General features: G+C 41.2%; 2 protein-coding genes across 4 annotated transcripts; one reads left to right on the top strand and one right to left on the bottom strand.

Moving 5' to 3' along the window:
* The first annotated feature begins 94 nt into the window (after nucleotides 1-94).
* Nucleotides 95-7,454, top strand: zte38 (zebrafish testis-expressed 38). Of its 2 annotated transcripts, XM_071361430.1 has the most exons (12): nucleotides 95-1,720; nucleotides 1,969-2,113; nucleotides 2,279-2,342; nucleotides 2,470-2,506; nucleotides 2,601-2,621; nucleotides 2,737-2,763; nucleotides 2,865-2,932; nucleotides 3,013-3,161; nucleotides 5,582-5,826; nucleotides 6,003-6,051; nucleotides 6,184-6,224; nucleotides 6,356-7,454. In XM_071361430.1, the coding sequence occupies exons 1-12, from the start codon at nucleotides 1,670-1,672 to the stop codon at nucleotides 6,407-6,409; spliced, it is 951 nt and encodes a 316-aa protein (XP_071217531.1). In that variant the 5' UTR covers nucleotides 95-1,669; the 3' UTR covers nucleotides 6,410-7,454. The 2 variants fall into 2 exon arrangements, with proteins under 2 accessions (XP_071217531.1, XP_071217530.1); XM_071361429.1 differs by having other exon boundaries at nucleotides 6,184-7,454.
* aldh9a1b (aldehyde dehydrogenase 9 family, member A1b) lies at nucleotides 7,319-17,703 on the bottom strand. 2 transcript variants are annotated; one of them, XM_071361427.1, is made up of 12 exons: nucleotides 17,545-17,703; nucleotides 16,872-17,086; nucleotides 15,872-16,017; nucleotides 15,491-15,620; nucleotides 15,185-15,319; nucleotides 14,790-14,986; nucleotides 14,514-14,654; nucleotides 14,190-14,378; nucleotides 13,921-14,008; nucleotides 8,326-8,467; nucleotides 7,976-8,088; nucleotides 7,319-7,754 (listed from the first exon to the last, which is right to left on the bottom strand). In XM_071361427.1, the coding sequence occupies exons 2-12, from the start codon at nucleotides 17,047-17,049 to the stop codon at nucleotides 7,660-7,662; spliced, it is 1,554 nt and encodes a 517-aa protein (XP_071217528.1). In that variant the 5' UTR covers nucleotides 17,050-17,086; nucleotides 17,545-17,703; the 3' UTR covers nucleotides 7,319-7,659. The 2 variants fall into 2 exon arrangements, with proteins under 2 accessions (XP_071217528.1, XP_071217527.1); XM_071361426.1 differs by lacking the exon at nucleotides 17,545-17,703 and adding an exon at nucleotides 17,296-17,527.
* Nucleotides 17,704-19,596: the final 1,893 nt, after the last annotated feature.

The raw sequence follows: 19,596 nt of genomic DNA, 5'->3' as shown, positions 1-19,596 counted from the left end.
AACACGTTTTTTAAATTACGTGCTCTATTACTTATTATAATGAAAATTAAATATGGGTTAATTGAAAAAGTGCAAAACAGTCGTAATAAGAATTTGAAAACTGCGTCCAAGATGTCCGACTGTTGTTTTCAAGGTAATCTACTCATGTTCACATACTGTACGTATATTCATGGTCCGTCTATATGTGGGTTGCTTCCGGTTTAATCATGTAGGATTTATTGCGGCCAGCACTAGCCAAATGAACGACTAAAATGAACAAGTTACTCAGAAAAACGAATCATGACTCGAGTCAGTAAAAAGAGTCGTTCAAAAAGAACGAATCGTTCGAGAACTTATAGTTACAAAGTATGTTACTTTGTAACTATAACATTGATAAGATTCCTGTAAAAAGTATCTGCTTTTCATAGACAAGTATTCTTAGCGTGGTCGTTAATATATAAACATAATTTCCCCCCACATAGGTATTTCATTTGGAACAATAAGGACATTTTGTATAGAACTGGTTCAATAATCATATCCTGCTGGTGAGTCAACTTTTTAATGCAGAAGGATTGTTACTCAATTATGAGGAATTTTTATCTCGTTACAATATCCCTGTAACACCTAGAGTTCGCCATAGTCTTTGATGCTATTCCATCTGGAACTCTCATGTTATTTAGAGGTGTAGCCAGACCTCACCTTCTTGACCTACCCTAGATTAATCCAGTTGACTCCAATAGGGTAAATATGTTTCTCCTTGCCCCCTCAGAACAACAGATCTATAAGTGCTTTTTTCAAAGGGATATTGTATCCATTCCTTATGTCACAAGTTACTGGAATACATTGGTCACTAATATCTGTTGGGGAAAAGTATGGTTATTACCACACATACTTGCTTGTTAAAAGGTCAAAGAGGTCTCTTTCAGAATGATCCATAAGTATTATCCTGCGAATCATTACCTGAAGAAAATCAAAAAAGACATTGAGTGTACATTGATTGTACTTTTTGTGTTGAGCATCCAGAAACAGTTTCGCATTTTTTTTGCCGTTGTCTACATGTAAAACAATTATGGAAAGATATTCAATTTTATAATTGTTAATATTCTTGATGACTTTTGTTTTTTTATGGGAGAATGTGCTACTCGGTTTCCTTAACCAAAGATAAATAAAAACTATTTTACCTCATAAATCTAATTGTGCTAATGTAAAAATGTCATATTCATAAATGTAAATTCACTAATAAAAAAACACTCTTCCGTGTTTTCTATAAGGAATTCGAGCAGTACATTAAGACCATTCAACATTCTTCTAATAAGAAAGCTGTTAAAACAATCAATATGTGTGTTTCTTTTAAGGTCTTTGTATAATCTGTAATTTGTTGTACCCCCTATGTTATCATTGTCTATGTGTGTACTTCTTGTATGTATACACACACTATTCTACATTAGGAAAAAAGTGCAGTTAAACTCGGTCTCGCGGTACTTTTTACCTCAGGTTGAACAAGGGGGTAGGTACGCTAGCTACCTAGTGGTTTTGTCTATGACAAAAGTATATCACATGAACATTAGCTACCTATAAACACTTATTTTAACAATATATAAATAATTTAGAAATAATTGACAGTACTGTAAAGTTAGGCCGCTACGCTAGCTACTGTAAGTTAGCTAACGACAAACCAACGACGTTCACGATGGCAGCTGGAAAGATGTGTAGTAGGCCAAAAAAACAGGAGACAGCAGAGGTATGACAACGAAACACTTGATTACTATGAGCTTGTATAAATGTATATCGACATTAATATACGTTTCACTCGGTGAAACGGAGAAAACGTACTTTCAATCTCGGCAATGATATTAGCTGGCATAGTTAGCTAGTTTAGGTCAGTTCTGTCATCAGTCAGTCATCTGGCGTACTCAAGTGGTCTTGCTTGAGAACTGCACTGTCATTGAACATCCCACCAGATTCGGAAATTATTTTCCCCCTCTGTAGTGGACCAGTTTATTTCAAAACGAACTGAAAACTGAAGAAAAGTCCCTGGTCTTTGTGAAGCGAATGATGGCCCTCGCCGTTTCTTCCATCACATATCTCAGAGGAATATTCCCGGAGGACGCCTACAGATCTCGATATCTAGAAGGTGATGTGAGGGCAGTTAAGGTTATTTTCCAAAGACATGTTGTTTAAAAATGATGTAAACAAGCCATGCATAACGTTAATTGTGTCACCTCTCACCACACGACCAAAAATAATACTGTCTTTATCATAGTGTCTTTTTCAGCAACTGTTTTTATGTATCCACCAGATTTATGCATCAAAGTTTTACGAGAAGACTGCACAACACCTGGTGTCTGCAAAATTGTAAAGTGGTAAGTACACTATTTTGCAGAACAGACATAATTCAAGTTCATACAAAACAGCAGCTTCCCACATCAGACAACACTCAAATTTCATTTGATGGTGGTCATATTCTGACATTAAATTATTATTTTGAAGGCTGATGGGGTGCTTCGACGCATTAGAGAGAGGATATGTAAGTACAGGACCTTATGGTTCTTTTGAATGTGTTTCATCATTTTGTTTTGTTTTAACAGACAACTTGTGGCTATTTTCTTATCTTTTTACAGCTTCAGGTTGTGTTCATTGGGGTAGGTGAATCTAGATCTACAAAATACATATTTTGTCCTCAACTGTTGTATTTAAAAATGGTCTCACTATTTCAATGAAATGGAAGCTTTATAATTTGTATAATATCATATGCAGGTCTGCACCAATCCAGATAATCCCAACGTAAGTTCTCACTCCTTAAAACCCTTCACACACACACAAACCTAAGTTCCCTGAAGTTCTATTGCTTCTAAAATATAAATGGTTGCTTCTCCCTCCATTAGTGCATCATCGAGTCATACCAGTTCAAGTTCACATACACAGACAAAGGACCACAGATGGACATTCTGAGGTGAATTTGTGGCTTCAATCTTCTCGTTTAAGCTTTGATTCAGCCTAAGATAAATATCTGATCTCCTTTTGAATCCCCAGAAACCAGAACGTGGAGATGCAGATCACAATGGAGGATACCAAGAAGGCCTCTGTCCTCTTGATCAGGAAGCTGTTTCTCCTCATGCAGAACTTGGACGTGCTCCCCAATGACGTCTGCCTCACCATGAAGCTCTATTACTTTGACGACAGTAAGGCAAATCCCTTTGTTTTTGTTGACAGTAAGGATTACTACTGTATATGTCTACGGCTGTTACGGTGACCGTATTACTGCCACACCGGCAGTCAGGAGTCATGATTGCAGTCAAATTCCATGTGACCATGAGTCACAGTAACTAGGTTTCTCCAAAACTCTGATGCTTATGATGGTCATTAGTAGCCTACCAAACTTGCTAACTGGCCAGTTGTTAATATTCGGTACTCAGCATTCTAGCGTCCCACTAATCACTCTGACATCAATGCAAATGCATTCGAAAATCCAAACAAACACTTCATCCAAACAAATTTATTGGTCACATACACATATTTAGCAGATGTTCTTGTGGGTGTGGCGAAATGCTTGTCTGCGGGTGTAGTGAAATGCTTGTAATGTAGCGAAATGCTTCTCATGAGAGCCTTGGCATTCAGAGTTTGAGCGGAAAAGGATCACCTATTGCGCAGTGAGTGCCAGCGCCTCATATCTGGTTGATGCATGGAATAAAATAAATGTTCCTGTTGCGCAACATTTGTATAGGCTATGCAATTGCGTGAGAAAACAGAGTTTTGATGGCCTCTATTATTAAAAAAAGGAAGATCTCATGAGCTTTCTATAGTCTTGGCCTACTGTATGTATTTCCCAACTTTCCTAATATTAAGCACATTGCTTCGCTTTACAATCAAAGTAGCCTACCTGGCTGGCCTGAAAATTAACCACTGGAAAAGCGTCCTCCCATTTGCTTTTCAAGTGCATACAGATGACATGTATTTTTTTTACCTTGTCCCTGTTCCGACAGGTGCATGATAATGGCCCATTCTAAATCAAAACTAATTTTACACATATTATTTAGTATATGTAAAGACAAGATTAAATTGAAAATAGCCTGAATGGTAAGAATATTATCAAATCATAGTTGTATGCACCCTGTAGCCTAGCCCATAGGCTTATACAGTGCCTTCGGAAAGTATTCAGACCCCTTGACTTTTTCTACAATTTGTTTACGTTACAGCCTTATTCTTAAATTGATTAAACCTTTCTTAAATTTTTTTTTTTTGCTAATTTATAACTGAAATATCACATAAGTATTCAGACCTTTTACTCAGTGCTTTGTTGAAGCACCTTTGGCAGTGATTACAGTCTCAAGTCTTCTTGGGTATGACACAAGCTTGGCACACCTGTATTTGGGGGAGTTTCTCCCAATCTTCTCTGCAGATCCTCTCAAGCTCTGTCAGGTTAGATGGGGAGTGTTGTTGCACAGCTAATTTCAGGTCTCTCCAGAGATGTTCTATCAGGTTCAAGTCCGGGCTCTGGCTGGGCCACTCAAGGACATTCAGAGACTCCACTGAGTGTGGACCTCAGTTCATCTTTCAATCACCCACGTGGGAATATTCTCCTTAAAACCAATGAGGAGATGGGAGAGGCAGGACTTGCAGTGCGTCACACGTCACAAATAGAACAAAGTTCTATTTTAGCGCCTGGCTAAGGAGACGCTCGTTGACATACGCGAGCAGTCTGGGTGCAATGATTGAATAACATGTATGTGTACATTTATTTTGCAATGCGCGCACGACGCAAGCGGTGTGGTCAGCATGTTAGAATGTATTAGAAATCAAACATATAGCCTAAGGTTTGTATCACAACTAAAGTTGCATAAATAACTTTTAAGCATTTGGAGGACCTGTTTCTTTAACTGCTCAACACAGAATTCTGTGTTGAGCAGTTAAAGAAACAGAAACCTCAAATTGTTAAAGTTAAAGAAACCTCAAATTGTTTGGGGAAAAATATCCTTTCCATTTTAATCAGCTATGTTCAATTGTATTGTTAGTACTATAAAATAATTCCACTGGAATTATAAGCAAATCTTGCCTGCTAAATGAACTAGTGTAGCCCACAGCCAGATGGCATAGCCAGATCAGGGCCTAACATAACTCAGAATATGCTCTTCTGATTTTCTTCATATCATCTTTCTTTAGAACTATCTAAAATAATGGATTTATTGTGATGCTGTAGGCTATATTATATGGATTTATTAGACGTTTTAAAATGTAGATGTTCCAAAGGTCCACATCAGTGGCTTGTAGGCTATGGGTGGCAGCCGGAGCTGCTAAACGAGACCGGCAGTTATTTGAATGACAATCACCGGCTGAGAACATTTCATGATCTCCACAGCCCTTTAATATGTCTGTATTGGAACCTCAAGACAGAAATTAATTATTGGGTCACTTCTTTCGAAATTGACAAAAGCAAATGCTTCTCATTTAATTCATTGTAGTTTTAGTCAAATATGATGTCTCTTGGTTGTATTACATTATGCAGTTGTTTAATAGGACTTAGAAAGCTCACAAAGCATGATGTTCAGTGAGTCAGTCAATCAATCATTAATTATTCCGTTATTTTTCCTTCCTCTCTACCCAGTCACCCCTGCTGACTATGAGCCTCCAGGTTTCAAGGAGGGGGTGAACGACAACCTGTGGTTCGAGGGCATGGCGGTGCACTTCAGAGTGGGTGAGGTGCACACCCCTTTCCACACCCTGAAGGTGAGGGTGGCGGCGGAGCAGGGCCGTGTGGAGAAGCTGCAAGAGGGGAACTACCTGAAGGAGAGTCAGGTCTCCACGGCTACGCAGAGCACTCTGCCAGGGCTGGCGCCAACCGGTGCACAGGTGGGCTGTTCCTAACTAAAGCACAAATAAAATGGCTAACTTGAACACGTTTGATCTGAAGGCAGGAGTCTTCTCTCCACACACTTAGACCAATGCAAATAATGAAATGTGCTTACTGCCAAGGTTTCAGTCACAGTAGATTGCTGATATTTACTGTCTTGTTTGAGTATTCACAGGATCCTGACAATGAGAGATACAAAGAAGATGACTTTCCCTCTGAAGATGGTAATAAGGAATGATAATCAAATCAATCTCTTTTACTTTCTTCGTATGAAACCTGGATGCGTTTTATGGTATAAATAACAATAAATGAACTAATTTAACATATCGATAATAGCTTATTTTTTTCTTTCTAAGAGTCTGCACAGTTCAAGAAACCCAAGAAACCTGTGGCAAAGGTAAGTGAGTTTGTGGGCAGTTGGTTGGTTGTGATCAACAATGGTTTCCGTGTTGTGTTTTTGGAGGAAAAGAAGATAGAGCTGCATGGGTGAACAGCACAATGGTGTAAAAACGATATTCTTTCAAACAGAGTAAAGGTGCTGCCAGTAAACTGGCAAAGAAAAAAGGAAGAAAAGAGCAATAATTTTTTTTGATGAAGACAGCAGTGAAGGCCCTGCTTTTTCAGCTTCCTGTCAGACACAGTAAACATGAATGTGGATCGAGGATGTAACTTCCTCACTAGATTACAAGGATTTTACTCACCAAGCATGTTTACATGAATGTTTAATTTCTATGCCTGTTTGAAAATTTTCTAGACAGACTATTAAAACTCAAGTAGTAAAGCCAGCCTTACGGTATTTGTTTTTGCAGTTCATTGCCTATACAACACATAATATATAGCTACAATATCTTAGACATTTCTAATATATTTTTCCATTCATAGGAAAATCAATTCCATTTGTTTTATGTAGCTGTATATTTTTTTATACTTTGTTCTTTAACCTTTCTTTTTTATAAAATTAATAAAAAACTTATGACATGCTGGTTCCATATGTGATGCCTGAAATATAAAATATTGTAAGTATGATATTTATGGAATTAAAGCTTTACTTCAAAGCCCATTTATAAACTTGTCATGCATATTAATGAAGAAATGAAAAAGGGTGAAATGAAAAGACATGCACACAACTTTGAAATGGTAAACATTGATTTGGTGATACATACAAAGTACAAGTAAAATTACAATTTTACAAAGAAATGGGGCAGCAGGTAGCCTAGCAGTTAAGAGGTTGGGACAGTAACCGAAAGGTTGCTGGGTCGAATCCCCGAGCTGACTAGATAAATAAATAAAAAACTGTCGATGTGCACTTGAGCAAGGCACTACTTAACCCTAATTGCTCCTGTAAGTCGTTCTGGATAAGAGCGTCTAAATGACCAAAAAGTTACAGAAATGGCAAACGTCTGACAGGTGACGGCAAAACAGTTACCCTGTTGTAACCTACATCCATTGGCAAACAGTGAAAATGGGACAAAAAGTGCAACACATGCTGCATAATGTCAAGTACTTTTTTTATGTAAGGCATCCATAGTTATGAGAATCAATTTAATAAATCTTTTGTTACAAAATATCAAGGCACGGCTTTCGATTTATCCATTTGGCTCAGAACGGAGATCTTATCACAGTATTTTTTTTAAATAGAGAATAACTAACTAAGCTAAACTATCAGAGATGGATGGCAATATTACTGTATCCTTCATTCAACTATCTACGTACCAGAGACCTTTTTCTGAGACAGAAAAAGCGCCCTGAGACCTTTTTCTGTCTCAGGACGCTGGCATTTCATCCCCCAGAACATCTCCGAGTTGCATGACTCCATTGGTCTGGCTTGACGTTTAAAAGAGACTGTCAACGTCCCCCATCTCCACAAACACAGTCTTAATTTGTGTGTAGTGCTCTACAGTCACCTGACCGTTCTCCCTCCCGATGCCTGTGGAGAGACAACAGCAAATGTTTATTCTTCTTGACACATGCTATTACTATTGTTGACAGTAGTCTACCGAACACAAAATACTGTGGAAAATGTTTATGAAAAAGGCATTCAAACAAACCAACGTGATTACTACACTACAAATAACCCCTACATGTTTAAATTCTGATACTCTCAGAGGAAAAGAACAGGTATCTGGTGTGAATACGGTAGGACTGTACCTGACATCTTGAAACCTCCGAAGGGCACCTCCACAGGGGTGATGTTATAGTTGTTGATGAAGCAGGATCCAGCCTTCAGGTGTTCCACTACACGGTGTGCTCGCTTGACGTCACTACAGGCCAGACACATGGCAAGAAACAGGTCAAACACTGAAGTGGGATTAAATGTGTACCTCAAGCTGAAGGGTGGTGGTCATGGTATAATGTAGCAAAACATTTTGAAACTCAAAAAGGAACACTGACTGTTCTTATTGGACAACTCCAGGAAGTACCGTCCTGTTTCACTCAGTTTCAAAAATGTTCTCTCTACAGAACACAACCCTGATAACTGTGTTATATGACATCATCACCTGGTGAAGACCCCCGCAGCCAGGCCCAGGGCGGAGTCGTTGGCCCTCAGCAAAGCTTCCTCCTCTGTTTCAAAGGACAACACAGACATCACAGGCCCAAAGATCTCCTCCTTCACACATGTCATGTCATCCGTGCAGTCGCCTATGGCCAAGAGATGCAGGGACAAGAGGGAGAGAAAGAAAGAGGTAGATAAATAGTAAACCAGTACAATGAGTATTGGCTAAAGAGACAATAAATACTCCCCTATGTATGTATTTGGACAGTGATGCAATTAAAAAAAAAATTGTCTATACTCTAGCATTTGGATTTGATATATGTTGCATATGAGGTGACAGTACATAATGTCACCTTTTATTTGAGGGTATTTTCATACATATCTGATTTAGAAATGAAAGCACTTTATAGATCTACTCCCCCCGTTTGAAGATGACAAATTTAACTTAGTGTATTAAAGTCAAAAGTTTAGTATTTGGTACCATATTACTTGCACACAATGACTACATCAAGCTTGTGACTAGAGTTCTTCAAGGATCCACCTGTACCCCAATACCCGAGACGGGGCCCACGTGGCTCCGAATCCAGAATAATGTCACGGGTCTGGGTCGGCTCTGATAAGATGATTGTCACGGGTCTCGGGTATGTGCAATTTTAAATAACTTGTCCGGAAGGACCCGTACAGATCTGAATGTGACTGCTGCAGTAGAAAGATAAATTCTATAATTTATGCTGCTGATCTTGCTTTTCACGAGAGTGGAGTCTGAAGCGTGTAGCTTGTTGTTGTCGACAAATCATAAGTCATCAAAGCGCCAATAGGCTTCAGTCATAAAGCCTCCGTGTGTGGCAACAGTTCAGAGATATCTAATCAATGGAAGATGGAATTAAAATGACAGAATTAAAAGTTAAAGGACAAGGACAGGCTTAAATGACCAAGAGCCAACAGGTAGGCTGCTACTTAATATTCTGAATGGAGTTGCTGTTATTTGTAACTGTAGGATGAGAAAGCGCATGCACTGCAGCCTCATTTAACCTAACTAGCTTCTCCTGGTTTTTAAATTTTAATTACATTTTTTATTTCACCTTTATTTAACCAGGTAGCCCAGTTGAGAACAAGTTCTCATTTACAACTGCGACCTGGCCAAGATAAAGCAAAGCAGTGCGACAAAAACAACAGAGTTACACATGGGATAAACAAACGTACAGTCATAAACACAATAGAAAAATCTATACACAGTGTGTGCAAATGAGGTAGGATAAGGGAGGTAAGGCAATAAATAGGCCGTAGTGGCGAAATAATTACAATTGTGAGTGATAGATGTGCAGATGATGTGCAAGTAGAGATACGGATGAAAAAGAGCAAAAATAAATAACAGTATGGGGGATGAGGAAGTTGGGTGGGCTATTTACAGATGGGCTGTGTATAGGTGCAATGATCGGTAAGCTGCTTTGACAGCTGATGCTTAGAGTTAGTGAGGGAGATATAAGTCTCCAGCTTCAGTGATTTTTGCAATTCGTTCCAGTCAGTCATTGGCAGCAGAGAACTGTAAGGAAAGGCGGCCAAAGGAGGAGTTGGCTTTGGGGATGACCAGTGGGTGTTGCTATGGTGACCAGAGAGCTGAGATTAGGTGGGGCTTTACCTAGCAAAGACTTATACAGTTGAAGTCAGAAGTTTACATACACCTTAACCAAATACATTTAAACTCAGTTTTTCCCAATTCCTGACATTTAATTCTCATAAAAATGCACTGTCTTAGGTCAGTTAGGGTCACCACTTTATTTTAAGAATGTGAAATGTCATAATAATAGTAGAGAGAATGATTTATTTCAGCTTTTATTTCTTTCATCACATTCCCATTGGGTCAGAAGTTTACATACACTCAATTAGTATTTGGTAGCATTGCCTTTAAATTGTTTAACTTGGGTCAAATGTTTCGGGTAGCCTTCCACAAGCTTCCCACAATAAGTTGGGTGAATTTTGGCCCATTCCTCCTGACAGAGCTGGTGTAACTGAGTCAGGTTTGTAGGCCTCCTTGCTCACACACACTTTTTCAGTTCTGCCCACAATTTTTCGATAGGCTTGAGGTCAGGGCTTTGTGATGGGCACTCCAATACCTTGACTTTGTTGTCCTTAAGCCATTTTGCCACAACTTTGGAAGTGTGCTTGGGGTCATTGTCCATTTGGAAGACATATTTGCGACTAAGTTTTAACTTCCTGACTGATGTCTTGAGATGTTGCTTCAATATATTCACACAATTTTCCTGCCTCATGACGCCATCTATTTTGTGAAGTGCACCAGTCCCTCCTGCAGCAAAGCACCCCCACAACATGATGCTGCCACCCCCGTGCTTCACGGTTGGGATGGTGTTCTTCGGCTTGCAAGCGTCCCCCTTTTTCCTCCAAACATAACGATGGTCATTATGGCCAAACAGTTCTATTTTTGTTTAATCAGACCAGAGGACATTTCTCCAAAAAGAACAATCTTTGTCCCCATGTACATTTGAAAACCGTAGTCTGGCTTTTTTATGGCGGTTTTGGAACAGTGGCTTCTTCCTTGCTGATCGACCTTTCAGGTTATGTCGATATAGTACTCGTTTTACTGTGGATATAGATACTTTTGTACCTGTTTCCTCCAGCATCTTCACAAGGTCCTTTGCTTATGTTCTGGGATTGATTTGCACTTTTCACACCAAAGTACGCTCATCTCTAGGAGAAAGAACGCATCTCCTTCCTGAGCGGTATGACGGCTGCGTGGTCCCATGGTGTTTATACTTGCGTACTATTGTTTGTACAGATGAACGCGGTACCTTCAGGCATTTGGAAATTGCTCCCAAGGATGAACCAGACTTGTGGAGGTCTACAATTTTTTTCCTGAGGTCTTGGCTGATTTCTTTAGATTTTCCCATGATGTCAAGCAAAGAGGCACTGAGTTTGAAGGTCGGCCTTGAAATACATCCACAGGTACTCCTCCAAATGACTCAAATTATGTCAATTAGCCTTTCAGAAGCTTCTAAAGCCATGACAATTTTCTGGAATTTCCCAAGCTGTTTAAAGGCACAGTCAACTTAGTATATGTAAACTTCTGACCCACTGGAATTGTGATACAGTGAATAATAAAGTGAAATAATCTGTTTGTAAAGAATTGTTGGAAAAATTACTTGTGTCATGCACGAGTTTTAATGACTCCAACCTAAGTGTATGTAAACTTTCGACTTCAACTGTAGATGACCTGGAGCCAGTGGGTTTGGCGACGAATATGAAGCGAGGGCCAGCCAACGAGAGCATACAGGTCGCAGTGGTGGGTAGTATATGGGGCTTTGGTGACAAAACAGATGTCACTGTGATAGACTACATCCAATTTGCTGAGTAGACTGTTGGAGGCTATTTTGTAAATGACGTCGCCGAAGTCAAGGATCGGTAGGATAATTAGTTTTACGAGGGTATGTTTAGCAGCATAAGTGAAGGAGGCCGATTCTAGATTTAATTTTGGATAGGAGATGCTTAATGTGAGTCTGGAAGGAGAGTTTACAGTCTAACCAGTCACCTAGGTATTTGTCGTTGTCCACATATTCTAAGTCAGAACCGTCCAGAGTACTGATGCTAGTCGGGCGGGCAGCGATCGGTTGAAGAGCATGCTTTTAGTTGTACTTGCATTTAAGAGCAGTTGGAGGCCACAGAAGGAGTGTTGTATGGCATTGAAGCTCGTCTGGAGGTTAGTTAACACAGTGTCCAAAGAGGGGCCAGAAGTATATAGAATGGTGTCGTCTGCGTAGAGGTGTATCAGAGAATCACCAGCAGCAAGAACAACATCATTGATGTATACAGAGAAGAGAGTCGGCCCGAGGATTGAACCCTGTGGCACCCCCATAGAGACTGGCAGAGGACCGGACAATAGGCCCTCCGATTTAACACACTGAACTCTATCAGAGAAGTAGTTGGTAAACCAGGCGAGGCAATCATTTGAGAAACCAAGGCTGTCGAGTCTGCCAATAAGAATGTGGTGATTGACAGAGTCAAAAGCCTTGGCCAAGTTGATGAATACGGCTCGCAGTAATGTCTTATCGATGGCGGTTATGATGTCGTTTAGGACCTTGAGCGTGGCTGAGGTGCACCCATGACCAGCTCTGAAACCAGATTGCATAGCGGAGAAGGTACGGTGGGATTCGAAATGGTCGGTAATCTGTTTGTTAACTTGGCTTTCGAAGACCTTAGAAAGACAGGGTAGGATAGATATAGGTCTGTAGCAGTTTGGGTCTAGAGTGTCACCCCCTTTGAAGAGGGGGATGACCGCGGCAGCTTTCCAATCTTTGGGAATTTCAGACGATACGAAAGAGAGGTTGAACAGGCTAGTAATAGGGGTTGCAACAATTTCAGGCAGATCATTTTAGAAAGAGAGGGTCCAGATTGTCTAGCCCGGCTAATTTGTAGGGGTCCAGATTTTGCAGCTCTTTCAGAACATCAGCTATCTGGATTTGGGTGAAGGAGAAATGGTGGGGGCTTTGGCGGGTTTCTGTGGAGGGTGCCGGGCAGTTGACCGGGGTAGGGGTAGCCAGATGGAAAGCATGGCCAGCCGTAGAGAAATGCTTATTGAAATTCTCAATTATAGTGGATTTATCGGTGGTGACAGTGTTTCCTAGCCTCAGAGCAGTTGGCAGATGGGAGGAGGTGCTCTTATTCTCCATGGACTTTACAGTGTCCCAGAACTTTTTTGAGTTAGTACTACAGGATGCAAATTTCTGTTTAAAAAAGCTAGCCTTAGCATTCCTAACTGCCTGTGTATATGTGTTCCTAACTTCCCTGAAAAGTTGCATATTTTGATTGTGTCACAGATTATGTTTTGTCCAATAGGAAGTGAATGGCGAATAATGTATTGTCTCATTTTGGAGACACTTTTATTGGAAGTAAGAATAGAAAATGTTTGTGAACATTTCTATGTGAATGTAGATGCTACCATGATTATGGATAATCATGAATGCATCGAGAATGATGAGTGAGAAAGTTAAGGGAGAAAGATAATAGCCCTCCAAAAATGCTAATCTCTTCATTATTGGCAATGGGTGAGAGGTTAGCATGATTTGTTATAGCCTTTAACTTTCATCATTGTTCATTCATGATTTTTCCTTAATCATGGCGTTATTAAGATTTATTTAGAAGTGTTCAGAAACATCTTATCTACTCACTTAGAAAGTAAATTACTCCAGTCATCATTCAGTTCCTATTGGGCAAAACATAACCCAAAACACAACCAAAACAAACTACAAATGCATCCAACGAGTTTGTAGTGTCACAAGCTTGATGTAGTCATTGCGTGCTAGAAATATGGGACCAAATATTCAACTTTTTTACTACTTTGGTAAACTAAAAGTGAAATTTGTCAGAATACTCACATCTTCAAACGGGGGAGTCTAGATCTATGAAGTGCTTTAATTTCTAAATGAGATATGTATGAAAATACCCTGAAATAAAAGGTGACATTCCATACAGTCACCTCATATAAAAGATTTGATCTCAAATCCAAAATGCTCAAGTATAGAGAGTCCAAATACATAGGTAGGGGAGTGTACTTCCAATAGTCCATAATAATAAAAACTAGGCTCACCCAATACACATGGTGTCATGTAGTATCCACCTCTGAGTTTGGGATCTAAAGGAACGAAGGGTTCCCCTCCACACAACACCTTGGCACCCTAGAGTCAGAGTCAAATGGTCTTACTTCATCTCAGTCATGCAGTCAGTAAAGCAGTCAATTTACTTGTCAGTGACATCATTTTTGCCCCTTATTATTGGTCTGATCTGATTCTTACGGCTTACCAGGAACTTAAGATAATACTATTGAAAAGAGATACTTTTAGTCTCTTCGAATTGTACCTCTTTCCTGGCCTGATCGACGTAGCCCAGGACTCTGTCAAGGTGTGGCCGGCTGACCAGTGCTCCCATACGGGTGCTCTCCAGTAGTGGGTCCCCTATCTCAATGTCCTTGGTCCTTCTCACAACCTCCTCCAGGAACTCAGGCAACATCTGCCTCTGAACAAACACCCGGGTCCCATTGCTGCAAACCTGGGTTGAACAAAGACACACAAGGTTAAAAAAAGTACATTCATAGAGGAGCTGGTGTTAAGGACTGTGTCACTGCGTTGAAAGAGCTGAAACTTGGGATCAAAAGCGCTGAAAGTTGCACACCCTACACCCTACCTGGCCCTGGGACAGGAAGTTGGCCATGAGAGCCCCCTTCACTGCGTTCCCCAGGTCACTGTCCTCAAAGATGAGCAGAGGAGACTTCCCACCAAGTTCCAGAGTCACTTGCTTTACCCCCTTGGAGCACATTTCCATAATCTGAGGGTTAAGAGTGTTTTGTTATGTGTTAATGCCAAAGACTACTTTTCCCATGATACAATGGACGTTGTATGAATTATAGTCTCAACACAAAAAACGTAAATTGCGATCTTATTCTGGGATTGTTAGATTTACCTTCTTGCCTGTGGGCACACTGCCAGTGAAGGAGACCTTAGCCACGTCTGGGTGGTGGCAGAGCAGGTTGCCCGTCTCCTGCCCACCCTGAACTATGTTGAACAGTCCCTCTGGGGCCCCGGCCTTGGCATAAATCTCCGCCAGCAGCACCGCCGTCACTGGAGTCATAGGTGAAGGCTTGAACACCATGGAGTTGCCTGATGGGGTGAGAGCAAGACAGAGGGGAAAGGAATGTTTGTGTATTATTGAACATTTTTATTTCAATCTGTGTTTATGTCAATGTAAATTGAGCAAGTTTAAAAGATTACTGTTGCATTGTTTTGCATAGTAACAATTATGGGAATAAAGTGTGTGTTTGACTTTATATTGTAACTTAAAAGAGTGTGTGGTCATACCACAGGCCAGGGCTGGGGCCGACTTCCAGGCTGCTATCTGAAAGGGGTAGTTCCATGCACCGATCCCCACACAGACGCCTAGAGGCTCCCGCCGTGTGTAGGCAAAGGAGCCTCCGGGTAACTGGACATGCTGGCCTAGATGGACAGAACGGGCAAACAGTGACAATCAACACCATTAGTGGTCAGCGGCATACCTAGTCATCTTGATATCTTTACTACACACTAATGCCAACAATCCTCCCCCCAACTGCATCAGAATTCCTATTATGGCCCAGTGTAACCCCCCCTATACATCATCATGCCAACCTGCCAGAGTGCTGGCCACCCCAGCGTAATACTCTATACACAGTCTGGCAGAGTCCACGTCCATTCGGGCTTCTGTGATGGACTTTCCGTTGTTCACCACCTCGATCTCCGCAATGTCCTCTCTCCTGTTCTGTTCACAACAGGAGAGCAAGTTCAATTGTCAGAGACTTCAAACCAAAAACTCAAATGAACTGACTTTGAGTGCATTCCAAATTAATACACTCAAGTTAACCTACAGCATGTGCAAACAGTATAATCTTGAGCAATGAGATGGATTCTGTGTTCAGTTCTGACTGTATGGGGGGCAGAACAGACTGTGAATTTGGAGTGACTGATCATCAAACTCTGGTATCAAAAAGAGATGCATTCTGGGACGGATACCTCAATGATACGGGCAGCTTCTATCATGATGTGTGCCCTCTCCATCCCCGATGTCCGGCTCCAGGCCTGGTAGGCAGACTGGGCTGCCTGCACTGCCTGGTTCACCTCCACAGACCCACAGATCTCTAGCTCACACAGGACCCGACCTGCCAGCACAAAACAGCAGCGCTTGTCATATACACACACGACAAACTATCTGACATGCTATGAGAAACATGACAGAAGTTATATCAACGTAGTACAAGGAAATTGTGTATTCCTCCACTCCAGTGTAGGGTATATACACATCAACTATGCCTATACCCATTCAGCTTAGTGTGACCATAACAAGGAAACAGTGCAAAGTTTATGACAGGATACATGATGTGTGTGTGTGAAAAACAATTGGTTTTCAGCCAGCTTAATAAAATGACAATGACTTCAGATCAAAGCCCAACAGTGGAGATGAATCAATATAAGAAAGCACTTGGGGTTAACATCAATTAATATAGACCTAAGATCAATTTCAGTTTTTCATTAACCCTTAGTGGGACTTTGACCTCCACAGTCCCCAATGAGGCGCAACCATAGAGATAAAGGACTCATCTTCGTATCTGTGCCATTATAGCGCTAGTCATATACACACACACACTGGACAAACTATCTGACATGCTATGAGAAACATGACAAGTTATATCAACAAGTAAATTGTGTATTTCTCCAATTCTGATGTGGGTACACCCATCAACTATATACCCATTCCACGGAGTGTGACTGTAACAAGGAAACAGTGAAACATTTATTACATGATACATGATGTGTCATGTGACAAACAATTGGTTTTCAGCCAGCTGAATAAAATTACAGTGACTTCAGATCTAAGTCCAACAGTGGAGGTTAATCAATAAAAGAAAAAGCACTTTGGGTGTATGAACATGTAAAAATCAAGTTCTGATAAAATAAATCGTTATAAAAGTCGACAGAGCTTTCAGAGAGTACTCTTTAGAAACCAGGTAGCTACCAGTTGCAGGTTCGTAAACAAGCTCAGTGGTTGACACATTCTTGATCTTTACTCGGTCTCCGCACCAGAAGTTCAGCGGGACTTTGACGTCCACGGTCCCCGATGAGGCACAACGTAGAGCTGCAGAGAGTAGAGCAGCAGGTCGGAGCAGCCGGAACAAAACAAGCTTTTGAAGCATCTTTCTGACAGTCGGACTTCGGACAGTGGACACCTAACTACAACGGCAAAAACAGTCGTCAAGTCAAAAACAACAGTGAACAAAACCCTCAAGCAATAATCATGCATTTATGTTACAAAATGTAGCAGGCTAACGTTAGCTGGCAGTCGAACTGTGGCAACAATTCAACTATCCGTAAACAAATATAGCGATTCACTGACAGTTGTAACAAAATAACAGTTCCACATGTCGTTGCAATGAACTTACACAAACATGTCCTTGTAGAAATGTTAAAGATGTTTTACAATGCGATCATCAAATGTAAACTTTATATCTTAACCCCAAAATGCAAGACCCCGAACGGGTGGGTATAATTTGTGGAACGTTCAAACAAGAATCTGTTCCAAAAACTTCGTAAATGACAAGGTTGTCAACAAACAACGCATACAAAGTTGTATAGCGGCAGAATGAGATACCAGGTAGGGAGTGGGCTATTTAATTCAGTTTTTCACTCACCACGTTTATTCCGGAAAATGTCTGTCCTCACTCTGGTAGCCTATGGACAAATATCAAGAACAAGCTACGTGGTGAGTTGATGCCCATTCGTCAGCTAGTTGAATTGATCATGCTACTTTGCATGCGTTGTTTGTTGGCAACCTTGTCATTTACGAAGTTTTTGGAACAGATTGCTGTTGGAACGTTCCACAAATTATACCCACCCACCCCGAACTGCTGCTACGGAAATTAACCGTAACTACAGGAGAACACGCGCAAAGGAAAACTGAACAACATGCAATCTTACATTGGCAAATTTACATTGATGTTTTTAAATGTAGTTTGAGGTTACAGAGAACTGGGAAACTTTTACCACACTGCATACAACTAAATGGCTTCTGTCCACTGTGAAATCTCTCATGTCTCTGGCAGATGTCCTGCCTTGCAAACATCTTGCCACAGAGTCTGCAACTGAAAGGTCTCTCACCCGTGTGAACACTCTGATGTGACTTAAGTCTATTTTTCTGAGTAAAACTTTTCCCACACTCAATACATCTGTATGGCTTGACTCCAGCATGAGAGTGTTGGTGTGCTTCCAGTTGACAATGGAAGCTCTTTCCACACAATGAGCAGATGAACACTTTTTGATTTGGTACAGCTCTCCAAACATTTACCATCCTCTTTGTTTTCAATCTGTTCTTATTAAGAATATGCTCTTGGTTGTGTGAGTGTGACTCTGATGTGCTCTCAGTTGGTCTCATGAGCACATGTGAAGAAGGTCCTGGCTGCTGCATTCTGGGCTGTAAAATCAAGCCCTCCCTCACAACAGGATGCAGAGTATGTCTGTACTGCCCCTGCACAACATGTATGGACTCAGACATGGCATCGTCATGGTACACAGGATGCCTCTCAGGTTCCACTTTTAGTGGGACAGTGCTGAATATGTCATCCAGTGGTTTCCATTCGGTCACAAGAGCATTAGTGATGTCGGGCACTGATGTTGGGCGATTAGGTCTGGCTCGCAGTCAGCATTCCAATTCATCCCAAAGGTGTTTGATGGAGTTGAGGTCAGGGCTCTGTGCAGGCCAGTCAAGTTTTTCCACACTGATCTCAACAAACCATTTCTGTATGGACCTCGCTTTGTGAACAGGGGCATTGTCATGCTGAAACAGGAAAGATCCTTCCCTAAACGGTTGCCACAAAGTTAGAAGCACAGAATCGTCTAGAATATCGTTGTACGTTGTAAGATTTAACTTCACTAACTAAGGAGCCTAGCACGAACCATGAAAAACAGCCCCAGACCATTATTCCTCCTCCACCCAACTTTATAGTTTGCACTTTGCATTCGGGCTGTCGGACTGCCAGATGGTGAAGCTTCATTCATCACTTCAGAGAACGCGTTTCCCCTGCTCCAGAGTCCAATGGCGGCAAGCTTTACACCACTCCAGCCCAGCCGACGCTTGGCATTGTGTCTGGTAATCTTAGGCTTGTGTGCGCGGCTGCTCGGCCATGAAAACCCATTTCATGAAGCTCCCAACGAACAGTTCTTGTGCTGATGTTGCTTCCAAAGGCAGTTTGGAACTCGGTAGTCAGTATTGCAACTGAGGACAGACAATTTATACGCGCTACGCGCTTCAGCACTCGGTGGTCCCGTTCTGTGAGTTTGTGTGGCCTACCACTTTGCGGCTGAGCCGTTGTTGCTACTAGACGTTTCCACTTAACAGTAACAGCCCTTACTGTTGACCGGGGCAGCTCTAGCAGGGCAGACATTTGATGAACTGAGTTGTTGGAAAGGTGGTATTCTATGACGGTGCCACGTTGAAAGTCACTGAACTCTTCAGTAAGGCCATTCTACTGCCAATGTTTGTCTATGGAGATTGCATGGCTGTGTGCTTGATTTCATACACCTGTCAGCAACGGGTGTGGCTGAAATAGCCAAATCCACTCATTTGTAGCAATGTCCACATACTTTTGTATATATAGTGTATCTAGACAATGCTCCTAAGAAGTTATTACGTTTGCTTGCTCACCCTTAACAATACCCATAGTTATGCATGATATGTGATACCTGAG

The sequence above is a fragment of the Salvelinus alpinus genome, chromosome 23 (genome assembly GCF_045679555.1).
Source record: "Salvelinus alpinus chromosome 23, SLU_Salpinus.1, whole genome shotgun sequence".
Taxonomy (NCBI): Eukaryota; Metazoa; Chordata; class Actinopteri; order Salmoniformes; family Salmonidae; genus Salvelinus; species Salvelinus alpinus.
The sequence above is the reverse complement of the archived record's forward strand: the minus strand, read 5'-3'. Positions and strand labels throughout refer to the sequence as shown.

What these genes read in the sequence shown, in the direction of transcription:
- zte38 (XM_071361429.1), top strand. Translation starts at nt 1,670, where the DNA reads ATGGCAGCTGGAAAGATGTGTAGTAGGCCAAAAAAACAGGAGACAGCA. An exon ending in CCAATCCAGATAATCCCAAC is followed by an intron (nt 2,764 to 2,864) that starts GTAAGTTCTCAC and finishes TCCCTCCATTAG; the next exon opens with TGCATCATCGAGTCATACCA. An exon ending in TGGCGCCAACCGGTGCACAG is followed by an intron (nt 5,827 to 6,002) that starts GTGGGCTGTTCC and finishes GAGTATTCACAG; the next exon opens with GATCCTGACAATGAGAGATA.
- aldh9a1b (XM_071361427.1), bottom strand. Translation starts at nt 17,049, where the DNA reads ATGCTTCAAAAGCTTGTTTTGTTCCGGCTGCTCCGACCTGCTGCTCTA. An exon ending in GCTGCGGGGGTCTTCACCAG is followed by an intron (nt 8,089 to 8,325) that starts GTGATGATGTCA and finishes TCTGGCCTGTAG; the next exon opens with TGACGTCAAGCGAGCACACC. An exon ending in CGGAGGTTTCAAGATGTCAG is followed by an intron (nt 7,755 to 7,975) that starts GTACAGTCCTAC and finishes GTCTCTCCACAG; the next exon opens with GCATCGGGAGGGAGAACGGT.